Source organism: Globicephala melas, chromosome 1 (assembly GCF_963455315.2).
Source record: "Globicephala melas chromosome 1, mGloMel1.2, whole genome shotgun sequence".
Classification (NCBI taxonomy): Eukaryota; Metazoa; Chordata; class Mammalia; order Artiodactyla; family Delphinidae; genus Globicephala; species Globicephala melas.
Window position 1 is genome coordinate 140,520,301 of NC_083314.1, and position 18,572 is coordinate 140,538,872.

The 18,572-nt window shown below is 46.8% G+C and overlaps 1 protein-coding gene across 1 annotated transcript in view; it reads left to right on the forward strand.

Moving 5' to 3' along the window:
* PLPP3 (phospholipid phosphatase 3) overlaps positions 1–15,029 on the forward strand; it is an 82,980-nt gene extending 67,951 nt beyond the window's left edge. The window contains exon 6 of the mRNA XM_030870279.3: positions 13,094–15,029. Coding sequence (XP_030726139.1) covers positions 13,094–13,219 — 126 coding nt within the window. The 3' untranslated portion in view covers positions 13,220–15,029. The remainder of the gene's footprint in view (positions 1–13,093) is intronic.
* The last annotated feature ends 3,543 nt before the right edge of the window (positions 15,030–18,572 follow it).

Consider the following 18,572-nt stretch of genomic DNA (forward strand, 5'->3'; position numbering starts at 1 on the left):
TTGCAATAGCAAGAGGTCTTAGATATTATTCTACTCACTCACTCTATCCATGAGGGCAGTCAGGGTTCAAGAGGAGAAGAAACTTGCCTCAGGTCACATGTCAAGAGTCTAAGTGTCTGACTCATATGTTTCTCACATGCTGCTTTGGTGATCACTTGCTATTCAGAAGCACTTCCCAGCTGCTTGGAAAACATCTACCCTTCCCACTGTGACCTTTACAGGACTTGGTCAGACCCTAAACTAGGTGTTGGCTGGGGAGGTGGGAGTATGGCGAAGGCTAAGCCCTCTCCTAGCCTGAGGGCTTTGTACAATCAAGTCACAGAGCTTCCTAGAGAATGGCCTTGGGATGGACCACATTCCGATCAGCCTCAAATGACCTACCCCTCCAGGTACTTCCTCCCTGACTCCCAGTGAGGGGGGATGAGGCATTCCACCTCTGAGGCTCTATCTCTTCAGGAATCTCTGCTTTTTTTTTTGCCTGCTAAGTTTTTGTTTTTAAGAGTCAAAAAGAGAAACTTTTTTGTTTTTTAATCTGTACAACATTACATTTCACGCTAAAATGTTGAGGGTTTTTTTTCAGCAAACACAACTGAGCACCTCCTCTGACATTGTGCCTTCCTGGGCCCTACTCAGGGGCACTCACCCTGGTCCAGCAGGAATCCGTGTTCGAGTACCACAAATGCAGCTTGTATTGTTAGTTTAACCCTTGCTCATTCCCGGTAAGAATCATGAAGTGAGATCTAGGCCAGCCCCTGGTCCTTTCCTGGTTTTTCAGCCTGGCTGCAGCCCCATGTCTCCCTGGAATAACCTCCCTGCTTTCCTGCATTCGTCACCCTGTGTTGAAATTGTGGACGTGTGTCTCCCTTTCAATCGTTTCTCAGGGACAGGGACCCTAGTTAACATATATGTTATTCTCCCTGTGTCACCAAGGCCTCTCAGAGATTCTAGCTCAGAGTAAGTGAATGCGTGTGTAATCAACACAAAGCTAGTACTCTTGAGAACATTCTCTTGAAGGCAGAGGGACGGAGAAGGCACAGCCCTTACTTCCAAAAAAATCCCAGTCTAGTTGCTCACAGCCAGGCCAAGCACAGGAGCTACAGTACAACGAGGGACTGTCACGGGGACTGGCCAGGGCACTTCGGCAGGCAGGTGAGGCAAGAAGAGGGGCAGGGAGTTGGGGTGATCAGAGTGGACACCACAAAGAAAGCAGCATCTGAGCTGCCGGCCAGCCTCATCCCAGGAACCCTAGTCTAGGGACTGGCTGTTTTGAGGGCTTTATTCGTTGCTTTCTTTCGTTTTTCTTTTCAGTCAAGGCTAGAAGGGAGAGAAATTGGGGGAGCAGACCGTTAATGAGAGCAGCTGTCACTGAGAGCTTGTTCTCTGAAGCTTGGCCCTTTAATGTGAAGTGACAGTGGGGGATGGGTGTTTGCACGACAGGGTAACCCTTTGCTGACCGTGCCCTCTGAGCTTTGCTCTAGGCAGGAGGTCAGCCCACGGGGGCCTGCTGTGGTGTTTCCTTCTCGGCGCCACTGCCCTAATTAAAGTCTCCCGAATCCCCAATTAAAAAAATTGAAAGGTTGGGGGTTCCTTCATAGCCTTCCCCTCTTTTATAGAGCACTCTCTACGCACAATGAGACGAAGTGTCCGGGAGGATCATGGTTTATGTTCGAGAAGGGAAATGAGGGGTCTGACTTTTATCCTGTTTGGCTCGGGTGCACTGGAGCGCTGGATAGGAATTTGGTCCTAGCGTTTGTCAAGCATCTACTCTATGCTGGCTCCGCTCTGGGTCCTTTACTCATCGGCTCCTTTTAGGGACACGAAGCCGTTGTATACCGCGGCCATTTTACAGATGAGGTCACTGAGGCTCAGAGAGATGACTCAGGTCATCTGAGGTCAGAGCTAGTTGACAGCGGCTCCCGGGATGATCACTGACTCCAAAGCTTTGCCCTCTGTGCTCGGTAAGGAGGCACGGTCACCGGAGCTGAAGCGGCCGGAGTCACCCAAGGCATAAGCAGCCTAGGTAGCTGCTTACAGAGCAGAATTTAAGGGTGTCGGGGGCCTTCGCAACCCTTCGGGCTGATCCAGTTGCTGCTTTCAGTTTGAAAGCCTGTTTTACAGGGTCGAGATGGCTTAGAAAAGGGTTACACACATCTTTCCCTGTCCCACTTAGCTGTGAACACATGAGGGTAGGGACTTGATATTTCTCATTTTTCTCCCAGTGCCTGACTTCCAGTCTGGTCATGGAAGCTCAGGGTCCTGGCTGGCTCAGCACTCCAGCGCTGAGGGAGCCGTTTCATCTAAGCCACCTGAGAGGCCAGGGCAAGACACTGGAGTCAGCCTGGGAGCTTGAGGAAGCTCAGCTTGGGGAAGAGAAGGCAGTGGGTCACTTCCCATCAAAGGAAGTATAAGGATCAAGACCCTGAGTTGAGCCAGAGACGGGTCTGGGGAACCAAGAGGCCATCTGAGGACACCACGTGCTGGGGGAGGGGACCGTGAGGTGGCTGAAGGGCATCTGCCTCACGGGTTTTGCAGCTTTATCGGGTGCTTTTCCAGAGTTGTACCGGGTAGCTTGCAGCCTAGGCAGGAGCCTGCGGTCTCTGCTCTGCTGTGTCTCAAAGCAGAACTTGCCCCCAAGAATCAAGGCTGTCCTGGCACATGCCAGGCAAAGCCGAGTTCTCTTCTCGCCCGTGAATGGGGCTGATATGAATGGATCTTAACACAGGGACATTACCTGAGCTTGGCTAGGAGGACCAAGAAAAGGCAGCCCAGTGAGGTACAAGGCCATCGCACAGAGGTCAAGGAACCCAGAAGCCATTTCCCACTCTGCCTGGTAACCTCCTGAGCCAAGCTTCGATGGACCCCCGTCAACAGGGAAATCATATTTGCTGACATGCATTGAGAGCTCACATGCCAGCCACTATGTTAAGCACTTTACATAGACCATCTCCAGTCCCCCAAAGATCCTATTTTGAACCCTATACCCATCACTGTCCTCACTAAAAAGATGAGAAAACAGGGACTAAGGAGGATGAAGTAACAAGGAGAGGGTAGAGGGTCGACCCCAGGGCGGTCCAGCAGAGACAGGTCTGAAGACCCCAGACTCTTCTTATAAGGCCTCATCTCCTGCCCCTCTCACGTCCCTTCACCTCCAGGCACATGAAACTTATCAAGATTTTTCAACACCCTGAGCTCTTATCTTAGACAGCTGTCCCCTTTTGATGGAGCACACAGTTCCAGTTTCACCCCATCTCTGATGAAACCTGGGTTAGTTCCCCATGTTGCTGCTCTGACATTACTACAAACTTAGTGGCTTAAAACGACACAAATTAATTTTCTTAGAGTTCTTGAGTTCTGAATTCCAAAATGGGTCTCAACGGGCTAAAATCAAGGTGTTGGTAGGGCTGCATTCCTTCCGGAGGCTCTAGGGAGAGTCTGTTTCTTTGACGTTTCCAGCTTCCAGAGGCTGCCGGCATTCTTTGGCTTGTGGCCCCTTCCCCCGTCTTCAAAACCAGCAGCGTAGCATCTTCATCTCTCTTTCGTTCTCTCTGACCTCTGCTTACATCTTCACATCTCCTTCTGTGATTCTGACTCTCCTGCCTCCCTCTTACGAGGACCCCTGTGATTACATTGGGCCCACCTGGGTGATCCAGGATACTCTCCCCATCTCGAAATCTTTAACTTAATCACATCTGCAAAGTCCATTTTGCCACGTAAGGTAACATATTCACAGGTCCTGGGGATTAGGACGTGGCCATCTTTGGGGGGCTGTTGTTTAGTCTAGCATACCTTCTCTTCTGTCTTTTCTGACGACAGATTGCCTAACTGTCTTCCAATGCTCCCACAGTCCTTTGCATGTTTTTCCTGCTGTGACATTCAGCCTGGTTCTGTCGTAATTGTTCAAATGTCTGTCTCCCCAACTAGACTATGGGTGCCTTAAGAGCAGAATCCATGGCTTAACCCTCTCGTTATTCATTATCAGTGCCTGATACAGTGGCTGACACACAATAGCTACTTGATAAGCACTGGCTGAAGAATGAGTGATGAATTAGCCTGTGACCCCAGGCAAGACACTTCCTCTTGAGCCTAGTTTCCTCATCTGAATTGATCTTGGAGGCCCTTAGCTCCATGACCTTCTCCCACAGAGATTCCGAGGCACAGCCGACTTTGGACTTTGTAGTAACTGAGCTGGACCTGCCTTCTCAGATGGAACCGTCTCCATTGCAATGCCTAGGTGGCCTCTATTTGGGGATCATGACATGTCTTTAAGTCCCCAGGGGGTACAGTGCATCACTACAGAATGTTGGCTCAGCCACTGCAGAGCCTTGGGCAACAGGCCATGACAGCCAAGCACTTTTACCCGGGTCTGTTGAGAGTAAGTCCTGTCACAGCAAAAAGACGTGTCTAGACAAAAATCACACGCCAAACGGGAGAGGGTTTGGTCCCCTCCCTCACTGCTTACTAGCTGAACGCTTTCCAGAGGAGGAGGGCAATGGCAGCCAACACAGAAAAAAAACCTACACAGTGTTGTGAACTCAACACAGAGACACGGACACACAGGGGCAGAAGGGCAGGCACACTGATGTACATCTTCACACATGTGGACGGAGGTGCACAGGACAGAGGCACGGGGACAGACCCAGTCGTACCCAGACACAGGCATCCATCCTCTTTCCGTCACCTGCACTCAGAATCACAGATACACAGACAGGCCAAGGCAAACACAGGCACATGCTCACACACACACACACACACACACACACACACACACACACACACACAGAGCCACCCCTCCCAAGATGTGAACTCTACAGCTGGGCTCACCATTCCCACCCCTGGCGTAACCCAGGGACCTGGACGAAGCGACAGACCTCAGTTCATTTCCTATCTGGTGACAACTTGACTATCTGTCCACCTCCTCCCTGACCCTCCAACAGATGGCAAATTGTGGGGCCCTGGGAGGGGTCAGGGCAGGGCCAGGCCGCCATTGCTGTGGGTGCAGCAGAGGAAGCAGCTGCTCGTGAATTTCATAAACATGCAGCAGAGTCTTTCCTGGTTTTCCTCTTGCAGGGTGTGTGGCTCAGCCAGCAGTTGCTCTTTTGTGTGCTGCTATCTTCCTCCAGGATGTAGGGAAGGGTGAGGATGTTCTTTGTCTCTGCCGCAGTTAGGTGACCCTGGGAGAAAGGACAAGTGAGAATGTGAATGGAAGAAGGGTTCAGTGATGACAGCCCCCCAAGGGGAAAATGGGGCACAGAGAGAGGATGGGACACACCCAAGGACTCATGGTGGCGGAGTAAGAACCAGATCTCGGCTCTCTTGATCCTATCTCAAAGGATTAAACTAGTAAACTCCAAACACGTGTAGTCTATGCCCTGAATTTGTGAGATCTTCTGTAACAGGAGATTCCCATCTATTTCCACTGGATTCATTCCACTACTGCCTGGGCACAGGGGAATGGATGAAATGACCTCCCGAATCATTTCTTGCCCTGCAAAAGCCTAGCTCTTTGCCCAGAAGCCCTGGGGCTGACCTTGTCATCCTGGGCCTCTACTCTCAGGTGGGCAGGGGTGCCAGGAACCCCTGGGTGTGGGAGAGAGAAGGAAGCAGAGGCAGGGGTAAGCTTTGCCCCCCAATAGATAATGACAATTTGCACAGTTCTTCTAAAATCTCCTTTCTCATTCCCCTGCTGAGATGAATGGGGTAGATGATGAGGCAGAGACTCAGGAGGGGGAGTTGTATTCCTGCCACTTAGGCATATTGGGCAAGTCACTTCCTCTCAGCTGCCTTTTCCCACCCAGCGATGTGGGGATGATACGTCTTAACATCACCTGATCTTTGGATTGAGGATTCAGTGAATTAACGGTGCCTCATGCTTGACACATGAAACGCATTGATCAGATGTGTTTTGCTGTTAAGTATGGTGCCTTGTTTTAAATATTCACAGCTGGAAAGAATTGGTCCTTAAAGAGCTTAGAGTGCAGTAGTTTCCCAGCCATGATCCATAATAAGAAATACATTATAACCCAATAGAGGTACCCACACATAACTAAAATATTTCACAAAATAAGACTTATGCTTACTGTATGTGATACGTTCTAACATTTTAAATTTAACCCTTAAGAATGCTGGTAGTAACCGCCCAGTAAATTGATTTTAAACTTACTAATGACTTGTGACATGCAGTTTGAAAAACACTGGGCTATTGGGGACAGGCACGTAAACACACAAGTGCAGTAGAAGGGCACAGCCATTAGGATGGGATCCTGTCCTGGGGACAGTGGGGGCTTGAGAGAGGGGAGAGCTCATTCTTCTTGAGGGTTCTGGAAGACTAGAAGAATTCCTGGAGGAGGAGAGTCTCGAGCAATGAATGGATATTTTCTGAGATACAAAAGATAAGGAAGGGCATTTCATGCAGAAGGAATAACACAAAGACATGGAGATGGATGGGAACATGGTATGTCTTGTGACCCTAAAAAGTTCCGAATGATGGAACTTGTGGAATACTGGGGGGAAGTCAATAGTAGTAGCTCTCTTTACCCTTTCAGCTTCAAAAGGTGGGATTTCTAGAAGTAGGCGCCTGCCTTCCTCTAGCCTCTGTTATTCTTGGGTACCGTGTTCCTGAACTCTAGCTGATACTGGATCTAGCATCTTAGTGACCGCCGTCAGCCCTCTGGGTTCTCCTTACCAGAAACCCTCCTTTGTATTAGCCAAGAAGTGCCTTCCTGTGAGGCTCCTTTCAGGGCTCAGACGCCTGTTCTCCTCCACAATTGCCCGCGACTTTCCTCTGCTGCCCCAAACCCTCCTTCTTTTTACGGGACCAGCTCCCTTCGTGACCCTCAGTAGCAGTGATGGTCATGAATGATGGTAACTGAGGGAGGATTTGAAGAGCTCTTTACAGGTATGAAGCGTTTTCATGTGAATTCTCCCATTTAAGTCTTACAGAAACTGTGAGAAGGTAGATTTTTAAATAATGGTAGCACACAAATGCAGGGCAGACCCATCCTCTGAAACCATAAACCTCTTCATTTTGCATAAATGCAAGTCTAGACGAGAGTGTGAGTTGGCCAGGGTCATAGAGCAGTAGCAATTTGGGGACTAGATCCTGCTGCCTGACTCCTCGTATGACTCTTTCTACCTCATCAAGTGCCCTTTCAGATATACCAGGAAATTACTCAGTATGGACGCTGACAAGCTCCCGTGCCAGAAAATCACTGAAAGGCCTCTACTGAGGTCAAAAAATAATTATTGCAATCAAGTAACTCCCATTTAGTCAAAAGACAGGGCTGCCAAAGATGACTTTTCTTTAGACGGCACTTATTATACGTAGGGCATGAGAGTGAGCTGAAACCCAAGGCAAAGAAAAATTATTCCTTCATCAATGAGATTGTTTATTACGGTAGAGCAGGATGCCCAAAGGATATCCCAAGACCAGGGCATCAGGGTGTATGCAACAGGGGCAGCCCATGGTTTCTGTCCTCACAGTGGGGTGGACTAGATTTATTGAGGCTACGCTTGCTGGGCTCTGAGCACGGTTCATTCGCTTGAGTATCTCATTGTCTAAAGGGGAAGCATGACATAGCATTTATAGCATTATGTCTGCACTCGAGCCTGTAGGCCTCACGCGAAGACAGAAGTTCATTAAAAGTTCAGCGTGGGTACCAAAGAGCAGATTCGAGCAGCTTAAGGAAGGGCTCATGGAGCCCAGTGTATAGATAAGGAAGCTGCTCTCAGAGAGATTACAAGATGTCTAAGACACACAGCCAGTGAGTGGCAGGTCTATGGCTTGAGCCCGTCTGTTCATCTCCATGGACTGTCCACTGATGGCTCTCCTCACTCGAGTCTACATAACAAACACCACTAGTGTTTGTTCAATGCAGATTCTAGGCCACACTTCTAGTAGGTCTGGGTGGGCCCAGGAATCCGCTTTTTCAAGAAGCACCCTGCTGATTCGGAAATAGACGATCTGAAGATTATACTTTGAGAAACATTGGAATAGACAGCTCGGTTTTCTTCTGATTCTGAGATTCCAAAATTCTTCCACTCTTACGTTTATGTGCTCTGTGTTGGCATCTAAGCTCAATGAGGGCTTATAAAAATTTCAATATATAAGGATGTGGTGCCTGTCTTCAAGGAGTTCTCTTATGCACTCTCAGGACTTGAAACACTCAGGGACTCCAGAAATATTTAAAGGACAATTTTGTTGTCATAATCTGCGCTTAAAAAAATGACACTCAGGGCTTGCTGACTCAGCAATTTGCAGCAATGGGAGTGGAAACCTGGCTGCAGACGAGACTTTTTGTTTCTGGCCAGTGGTTCTTGGTGAGCTCCAGGCAGGCAGCACCTAGGCCAGGCTGGGCTGTGTGCTTTGGGCATCTCCAGAGCTGGTGAATGCTGGTAACGAGGCATTGGAAGCATCTTCCTTTTTGATTGTGCTGACTCATTCCCCAAAATAGCCCCAGAAATTATTGGACTTTGAGAGCATATCCTATCTGCCCTGTGGAAAACTCCCATCTCATATGGTCTTTATGTCTGGCTTGAATCTATACAGGCTTTCACCTATTCGTCCATATTCTCAATCATTTCAATTTTCCCCTCTCTAATTTTCCTTGTTTCTGGTTCCTTCTCTTGTTTCTTTTCTTTCCACCCAAGGGGCAGGGGAAGAGACGTGACTTGATGTGGGTAGGCACTGAACACGCAAGCCAGTGATCATTGCTCTGTTTATTAACAAGCCCCACTTGCTCATTTTGTGACATCATATAATCCTTTGAGTAAACCTCTGAGGTAGGCATTGTATCCCTCATTCAGGTATTTTGCTGAAAATGGCAAAACTTGGATTTAAAGACAAGTCTGTCCCACTACCAAGAGCAAAGCCTGTCATCAGTGCTACATGGAGAGTGGGAGGTGGTGACCCAATGGCACAGTAACAAGAGTTGCCATTTAGAAGGAGACTCCTGTACATGTCTCATCTCATTACCGCCAACAGGATTCCTCCAGCCAGGAGTTGCCCTGTTTGTGTGTTTGCTCTCGGTGGAAGGGCTTCATTGTCTTGAGTGCTTGTCTGAATCAGATTACTACGCCCTCAGATCACAGAAAAGCTTGCCTTTCTGACTCGGGAGAAGGTCAGAACCACTTTCCCAAGCAAATATTTGAGGGAGCCAGAATTTTAGAAGACAGAGGAAAGCAGAGCTGTCATTTTTCCCCTAGCGTAGTTACCCAAACTTGAAGAGTTTTGTTGGGAACAAGTGAGAGATTTCTAGAGTTAAAAACAAAACTAGAAATAAAAGCATTATGTCCCCCTGCACACATACATGCCACCTCCATCAACGGCAGTTGTGTCCTCAACGTTTCAAAAACCCATCTCTTCTTTGTCTTCACTGCATGGTGATCTTACAGGACTCATCCTCTCCTAGATTCTGCAACAGTGTCCTGACCGGGACCCCTGCCTTCGGGCCCTCGGCTCCCTTTCTGACGCCTTCTCCTGCTTAGGTAATCAATGATCTTAATGCAAGTCTTCCCAACGTGCTGCTTCCCTGTTTCAGCCTTGACAGTGGCTCCTCGGGCTGTGCCAGACCCCTTCTCAGTATCTGGCTCCCCCTCCAGCCTCACTGACCGCTCAGCCCTCCCTATACTGAGCTTCCTGCGGCCCCTGAACGAGCTGGGCTCCCTCACTCCTGTGCCTTTGCACGCGCTACTCCCTTTGCCTAGAATAACATTCCTGGCATTCACCACCTGGCTTACTCCTACTTATCCTTCAAAGCTAAGCTCAAATATACCTCCTTTGGGGGAAGCCTTCTAAGGTCCTCTCCCCTCCACTTCAGCCTGGGTTAGATGCCACATTCTCTGTGTTGCTTTAACACCCCGGCTTCCCTGTGTCATAATCCTCAGAACACTATTGTAACTGCTCTATTTACCCGGATCTCTCCCTCATTGCCCTGTGAGCTCCTGGAGGGCAAAGAACTCTCTCTCTTCTGTATATTTATCATCTCAGGGCTTTGGCACGGAGCAGATGTTCAATAAGTGTTTACTGATTGCACTTTTCAAAAAAGCAATCTGTGAAGGTAGAGGAGAAGATAAATGGAATTGAAAGCATATGCTCAGGGTAGGAGAACTTAAAACTCTCCCTGGTGCTTCGCGCCTAGATTTCAAGTTTGCCAAGACTGTCGTCTGATCGGCTCTTTCACACCACAGAGGAGGTCTGTGCAGTGGGGCTGTGGGCTGGGAGTGGCTTTGTCCCTCAGACCTGGGGTAGCCACCTAATTCGTGTAGACCCTTCCCAGCCTGGGCCTCTGGGTTTTCTTTCCAGGTGGAAATCATCTTCTGCAGGAAATAGAACTGGCCTTTCCTAGTCCTTTTTGTATTCTGCTGTTCAAGCATGAAGAAGGAGCCCTGTTTGAGTCTTGACGGGATCGTGTTTCATGATCCCCCAAAAAGTGTTTGCGTAACCTCAGGCCACGCTGAAGGCAAAATACAGCTTAAGGGGGGATCCTGCTGGACCCGACTCCATTTTTTATCTTGCCGCTGGGGTGTGTGCATGTGGCGTGGGAGGGTGTGGTCCCCCTGACATCCGTAGGCGTTCTCCGTTGCCGATAAGATCCAAGGCCAGAGTGCTTGCTTCCAGTGGAAAGAAGTGGAGGAATTCAACAGCAAACATTTTATAAGCTCCTGGTGTGTGCAAGGCTCAATGCAAAGGCCTGTGGGTGATGTGGGATGATTAGGGCTGGGCTGCATCCTCAGGAAGCCTCTCATTAGGAAGAAAGACTGATGGGCAAAGTTTTGGAGACACGAGAGGACGTGGCTTACTCTAGGCCCAGACACGACCTTGGTACCCACACAAGGAACGCCTTTATTGAACTATGTGCCAGATGCAGGTTTAGTTCTTATCAAGTACATTCTTGCCTTTAACCTTCATTTCATTCCTATCTTGCAGTTCGGAAACGGAAACTCTTAACATGTAGTGGATATGAGCTCAGGAAATTAAATTGGGAAGTCAGCCAGTAGATGGAGGTGGTATCTGGATCTTGAAGGGAGGGATGTTTGTGTGAGGGTGTCTCCTGCCGTCTTTGCCCTCAGCACATGGCACACAGGCTGGGAGAAAGATCTCTAAGGAATGAGATTCGTAAGAACCCTTATTTGGTGGCGCTCGCTGCTAGGCTGGAGAAAGTGGAGTTCAGAGCCAGCGATGGAGAGACTGACCGAAATCTCTTCCTCGGGGACAAAGTGAAGGAGGAAGGGGAAGGTAATTTCCAGGTAGAGATGAGGACATGGGCTCTCCACCTGTCAGAGAAGAGTTGAAAAGTTTAATGATCTCCTATAACTTTAATCATGTTTGTTCAGATTTCCTTATACTGGGGGCAACTGAAACCCCCCTTCCCCACCTGTTTGTAAAGGGTTCCCGTGCAGGGGGAGCCTAGGGCCTCCTGGCAGGGTTGGGTACAAACCTTTTCTCTCCTGGTTCTCAAGCTGGCCCTGGCTACGAGACAAACCTTTCTGTGCCACGGTTCTCACTGTTCACACCTCCTTAGAAAAGAAAGAGACAAAAGGCTTAATTTTTTCCTTTGCAAAATGGTACATTCAATAGCACTCAGGCTGCAAATGTCTTAAAATGTCCCATTTCTTGGCTAATATTTCACTTTCTTGCTGTAGGATAGAAATCGCCTAGCCTTCTTTCTGTATATATATATACATATATATATTTTTTTAACCAAAAACTAGTAGTGAAATGTTTAAGTAATATATATATAATGGGTACAAAAATTCAAAACATACAATACAAAGGATTTTATGGTGGCCAGTAAATAAGCCTCCGCTTCCCATTTGCCTTCTAGTCACCCCATGCTCCTGGGGTGACCAGCATCACCTGTGTCTTGCTGTGATTTTGATTGCACTTTGCTGATGGCTGTATCGCTACAGAGAGAACACTGTGGAAATTGGTTCAGCAAAGGATCCAAGTCACTTCTGTGGCCAGGCCCTGGCTGCAGAGCCTTGGTATTGGTGCAGTCTTATTAAGAACTTCATTTTCTTGCCTATAATGGGCCCTGAATGAAGTCACAGGGCCGTCATTATTAGTGAGCACGTGACCATCTGCAGGACAGACTCTTCCATCCAGAGAGCCGTTAGCCATAGGACCTTTGAAGTGTTTTAGCCACTAAAACACTAGTGGCTAAACTCAGCCATATGTTTCCTATTAAATTACATGACTGACAGCTGCCTCTTATGGCTACTTAGTACAAACGCCTGTTGCTTAATGGCTCAAATGGATATCTGTGTATTTATTTTGCCACCTAATACAAAGCATAAATTTTTCTTACTCTGGTAACTTAGCAAGTTCTTGAATCTTTCATCATAAGCTAATTGAGACCGGAACTCTGCCCGAGCCATCCTTATACCCTTGTGGGTAAGCGTTCAAGTAAAGGTTTCTCAGCGATTCTAAGAACGACTCCGTGAGGGCACATGCTCAGGAGGAGGAAGGAGGTTGGGAATAAGCGATAGGAGAATTTTTGTTGACCTTTCCACCGGGTTAGTTGCTGACTCCTTCAGTCAGGAGACCCTGGCTTCTCGACCCCCATCAAATTGTTGACATCACTGGGCTTTCAGGAAAAGGTGATAGCGACGGCTTCCTTGCTCCAGCGCCTGCCGATAGGAATTCGTACTGGCTGATCTCTTTTGGTTACACCCTAGATTCCTTTGTGAGGAAAGGGAAAGTATCACGGACTAATGACGGTGACTAATTATGACTTGCTTCCTTTGTGTGAGAACTTATCTTTCACTGCTACTCATTTACCTTGAGAAATAAGGAAGTGGGGCTTGCACACAGGGGGCACTGGACTGAGAGCCCACGGAAGTGCGGGCTGCCCCTGCCATGGCTGTGCAACGTCGGGCGTGTCACTGCCTTTCTCTGGGCCTCCGTTTTCCTCTCTGTACAAGAAGACTTGGACTCTGTGGTCTCCTTGGTCCTTCCGTATTCAAAGATCTACAGTTTGGAGGCGCCTTTCTCTAAAGTCTATGCTCCTATGGTCTTCCCTTTGCCTTTGCCTTTGCCTCTCCCCAAGGCTCAGATGTCAGTGACTGATTGGAATCTCTGATTTTGTGCTTCTAGGTTTTCTTCGTGTCTGACCTCTTCAAGACCAAGACGACACTCTCCCTGCCTCCTCCTGCTATCAGGAAGGACATCCTTTCACCTGTGGACATTATCGACAGGAACAATCACCACAACATGGTGTAGGTACTACCCACCTCCTGAGCTGTTTTTGGAAAATGACTGCTGACAGCAAGTTTTTGCTGCTCTCCTATCTCATCAGACAGTAGAATGTAGGGAAAAACTTTTTGCCCGACTGATTTTTAAAAAGGAAAAAAAAAGTCTTACCTTGTGGCCTTCCAAAATAGGTAGTGTTCACCTATATGGAAACAACAGCAAACTAACAGCAAGTGCGGGAATCCTGGATGTGCAGTTGGTTTGAGTGTTCATGTTCTAGTGAACACGGGCTTGTTCCGGAACAAACACTAAGATGATTTGAGTAGAGCCTGCCGGTCACCTGTGTGACCTGAGGAATCCCAGGCCTGTTGGAAAAGCTCAAATTCACCTTGTAGCACAAGACGCCAGAAATAGCACTGAATCAAGAAAATAGCCATGGGGCGCTCCCCTGTTGTGTCTCTCTGTCCACACCACTCGATTCTCCACTGTGACTTTGGTTCGGGAATCTTATTTGTTTGTTTGTTTTTGTTTTTAACTCTAAGAAGTGAGCACGTTTGCTCAGTCAAGCGATCAGATCCTGAATCCAAATTCCCAGTTGTGAAGCCTTATCACTCACTTCCTCAGCCCAGTAGGCCAGCAACCGCAGTCCCTCACTTTAGCGATTAGGTGACTCTTTGTGGATGAGTGAATTTCACAAATAGCACAATTTCAGAAGCGCTCGAGGGCACAGGCCCTCCCGTGTCTTCTCTTGATGCACCAGCCTGTGATGCTGAGATGTAAATTACAGGATGCTGATGTCGTGTACATCAAACACCGGGGCACTGCCACGCTCAAGTAGTGATGGTTAGCTTCGGTTACTGCTTTCTTCCTGGAAACCCTTGCTGGGTGCCCACCGGGATTGCCTGGGAGCGCCCGGAGACGAGCAAAGATGTGGTCTGCCATCAGCTGATGGAAAGCAGCCTTCCATGCAAGAGATGAAGGAGTGGAGGGGGCAGAATGAAAAGTGAAGCAACCCTTTGGCTACTCAAAGTCTGAATGAGCCAGAGTAGCAGACAGTCTCACATCCCAGAGGCTGCCCTTCCAGATAAAGTGGGGGTCTCTGGGGGAGCCGCTCTTGCTAAGCTGTGTAAAGCACTATTGTCTTGGGGTTGATCTCTAGGGCAGTTCTTGGTAGGTTCTGCTGGGCAGAACACGTGGGTTAAATCTCCATAGAGTTTCCTCATCCTCTCTCCGTAAGTGTCCTTCCAAGCAAGGTCCCACTCGAGGCAGCAGACAGGGACCGCTTCTACTGAACCTTTGAGGAAAGGAGGAAGGAAGAAATGCTTTCAGATCTCGGATGCAAACCTTTCAAAGGGCTAAATGTAACCACATGGGTCAACCACATGCACATCCTTACAACAGAAGCCGTCCTTTCATTTCAACTTATAGCAAGCTATGATTTTTATATATAAATATTATATAAATAATGTATAAAACATTAAAAGTTAACTATGTAAAATATTATTTCTGAAACAATTTTAGCTATATCCACTATGACTATAAACTGTGTCTCGACCTGTGTTATTTACATTAGCTGCTTACAAAAGCATGGAGTTCATTTTTTTTTAATATCAACTAAAATATTGTAGTTCTGTGCTAGACATTGTTTTTACAATGAAAGAAATAACTGCAACTAGAGAAAACTGTATAAAAACATTAAATTGTCAGTATTTTTGTAAGGTTCCATTTTGTAAAGAGAATAATATTCAAAGACTTTTGTAGAATACAAAGTGAAAACTTGTATCTGCGAAACTATACTTGTATTAAAGGTGCTTTTTAAATAAAAGCTCATAACAACTAAGGAGGGAGTTGGAAGCTCGGAATGATTGAGGGGGTTGGTCTTGGGTGGGTGGGAGGAGGGGGACTTGAAGGCTGTGCTCCTCGAGGGGCCTCGCCTCCCCTCAGGGCATCACCGTGGGATTCTCTCAATGGAAAATATGGTGGCCATGGTACTGTCGACAGGGATGCCCCAAGCTCTTTCATCTCTGAGAGCCTGTTTGCAGAGTGAACAGAGAGAGCTCCAGTCCTGCTCTCCTCTCAGGGTCTTCTAAAGAGCTTTTGTATTCAAAAGGGGGGTTTCCTTGGGGCAGGGGGAGCTGTGGGTCCCCGAAAGCAGATAAGGAGCAGGCTGTAGATAAGGTGTGCTTCGGGAGGTGACAAAGGGAGTCCTTTACCCAGCCGGCGACATCAAAGGAAGGAGGCTGCACCGCTAAGAATGGTATTTGCCCCCTGCTTTCCTTCCCTGTGTCTCCCCAGCCTGGAAGAAGCTGGACGTTCACTCACATTGTTTAAGCACCTGCGTGCCAGGCGCTGTGGCCTATTTGTCGCTTTTGATCCTTCTAGCAGTTCTTATTTTGAGAAATAAGGACGGCTAAGGAATGCAAAGATGATGTTTAAGGTCGTAGAGGAGTAAACTGCAGGCCAGAGCTTGGATTCATTTCCTATTTTGCTGCTGTCACAAATTACCACCAACTTGTGGCTTAAAACAGCACAAATGTACTATCTTCTCGTTCTGGAGTCTTCAGGGGCTCCGTTTCCTGGAGGTTGCAGTCAGCTGGTTAGCAACCTTAATTCCATCTGCTACCTTAATTCCCCTTTTGCCATGTCACATAACATATTTACAGGTTCTGGGGATTAGGACATGGGCATCTTTGAGGGGACCATTATTCTGCCTACCTGTGGCCGCCAAAGATTCACATCCAGCCCACATGCAAAGTATATTCACCCTATCCCAACATTCACCAAAGTCTCAACACATTATAGCATCAATTCAAAATCTCAAATCTCATTATCAAACTACATCCTCTAAATAAGGTAAGGATGAGGTTCTGGGTTTAATCCATCCTGAGGCACAATTCCTCTCCATCTATGAATCCGTGAAACTTAAGAAATAAGTTATCTGCTCCCAAAATTCTATGATGGGACAGGCATAGAATAACAGTTATAGACATTCCTAGTCAAAAGAGAAAATGGAAGGAAAGAGGGAATCATTGGTCTCAAGCAATTTTAAAATGCAGCCAGGCAAACTCCCATTTGATTTCAGGGCCTGGGAATAAACCCATGTGGCTTGTGGCTTCCTTTCTGCCACCAAGGTCAGCCTGCTCTTCACTGCTACACAAGCCTCACTCAGGTCCCTGTCCTAACTCAGCATTTTCCTGTAAGTGGAGTTGTAACTTTGGACCCCACAATGCAGCGAGGGAGATTCTTAAGGCCAGAGTCCAAAGTTTTTCCTTCAAATCTAGGGGAACAAAGTTCCAGATAGACAAAATAACTTCCTGGCAGGAGGAGGGGGGTACACAGCAAGTTAGTGGGGGAGCCGGGGAGACCAAATCAGGTCATTCCGTACTGATTGTCTCCCTGTCTTCCCATTGTACCTTTCCAATAACACTTGGTGAATTAAACTAGTCTCAAGGAGGGAGAACGCCATTTCATGGGCACTTAAGGACAGATGGGGCCTGTGCCATGGTATGGTGCAGCTCTGGGATTCAGATCTAAATATTTCAGTTATTTGTTGATTAATACTAATTAAGTACTCTGTACCAGGCACTGGTAAACACATGAGGTAGGACAGTGGATAAAAGGGACAGGGTCTCAGCTTCGAGGGAATTATGGGCTACAGAAGAATGCAAAAAAATCAAATGATCACACAAATAGGTAAGTAAGAAGAGCGTTAGGAAGAAAGAATACAGGAAGCTATGAGAGATGTCATTTGGAGGACTCTGTCCTATCTGATGGTGGTTTTTCTGAGATCTACCAAGGGCCAAAGCCTGTGTATACCACTTATCTACACCAATGACATGAATGAAAAGAGCTCTGCCAGATGTAGGTCTAGGAGGAGAGACAAGTAATTACGGTAGTGTGATAAGGGGAGGAGGGGAGGTGTTGCAGAACCATGAGTAGAATGAGTCAGACTTTGACGTCCTCCATGTGGACCCTCTCCGTATCTCTGGTAAGCATCCCTTCTAGGACATTCAACCCTGAAAAAACATTCCAGCTTCTGCATGAACCAACCCTTCCAATGACGATAATTGTGCCTTCAACAGCCCTTTGCAGTTTTCTGAAAACTTGAGTGCACACATCACATTTGGATTCTCCTCACCTCCTTAGGAGAAAAGATGAGGCATGAATGGCCCCAGATGTCAGAGATGAATGTAGGCTCAGGGAGGCTTTGGTAGTTTTCTTTTGATACCAAAACAGTTTGTAAATAATAATGAACAAGAAAAAGAGAGACAACATCTTTTTTAAACTTTCTAAGAGAGGATATACAAATGGTAGATAAACATAGAAGTGTGCTCAGCTTTATTAGTCATGGGGGAATGCAAATTAAAATCACAGTGAGATATTACTACATACTGTGACATCCTTGTCTAACTTAACAAAAAAACTGACAGTACAAATGTTGGTGAGGAGGTGAAACAATTGAACTTTCATTCACTGCAAGTGGGGATATAAATTGGTACAGGCATTTTGGAAACTGGCAGTATCTACTAAAGCCAATAATATGCATACCCCATCCCCCAGAAATTCCACTCCTAAATATACACCCAACAGAGGGATGTATGTGTTCTCACCAAAACTGGAAACAACTCTAATCCCCATCAACAATTGAGTTAAAAAGTGAAAATGAAAGAGATCATTAAAAAGTATAATTAAATATTCACATGAGGAATACCATTTAGCAATGAAAATGAACAACCCCCTGCAATGCACAACAATATGACTGAATTTCACAGAAAGAATATTGAGTGAATGGAACCAGGCACAACAGAATACATACTGTGTGAGTTCATTTTTATGAAGTTCAACACAGGCAAACTCACAGCAAAAGAAACAATTAACAAAATGAAAAGACAACCTACTGAATGGGAAAAAATATCTGCAAACCTTATATCTGATAAAGGAGTTAATATCCCCAAATGTAAAGAACTCATACAACTCAATAGCAAAAAACAAATAACCCAATGTAAAAATGGACAATGGACCTGAATAGACATTTTTCCAAAGAAGTATAGGAATGGCCAACAGGTACATGAAAAGATGTTCTACATCACTAATCATTAGGGAAATGCAAATCAAGACCACAATGAGATATCACCTCATGCCTGTTAGAATGACTAACATCAAAAAGACAAGATATAACAATTGCCGGTGCAGCTGTGAAGTAAAGGGAACCCTTGTGCACGGCTGGCGGCATGGTAAACTGGGACAGCCACTGTGGAAAAACAGTATGGAGGTTCCTCAAAAAAATAAAAGTAGAACTATTATATGATCCAGCCATTCCACCTCTGGATATATATCTGAAAGGAATGAAAATCCTGTGTTGAGATATCTGCACCCCATGTTT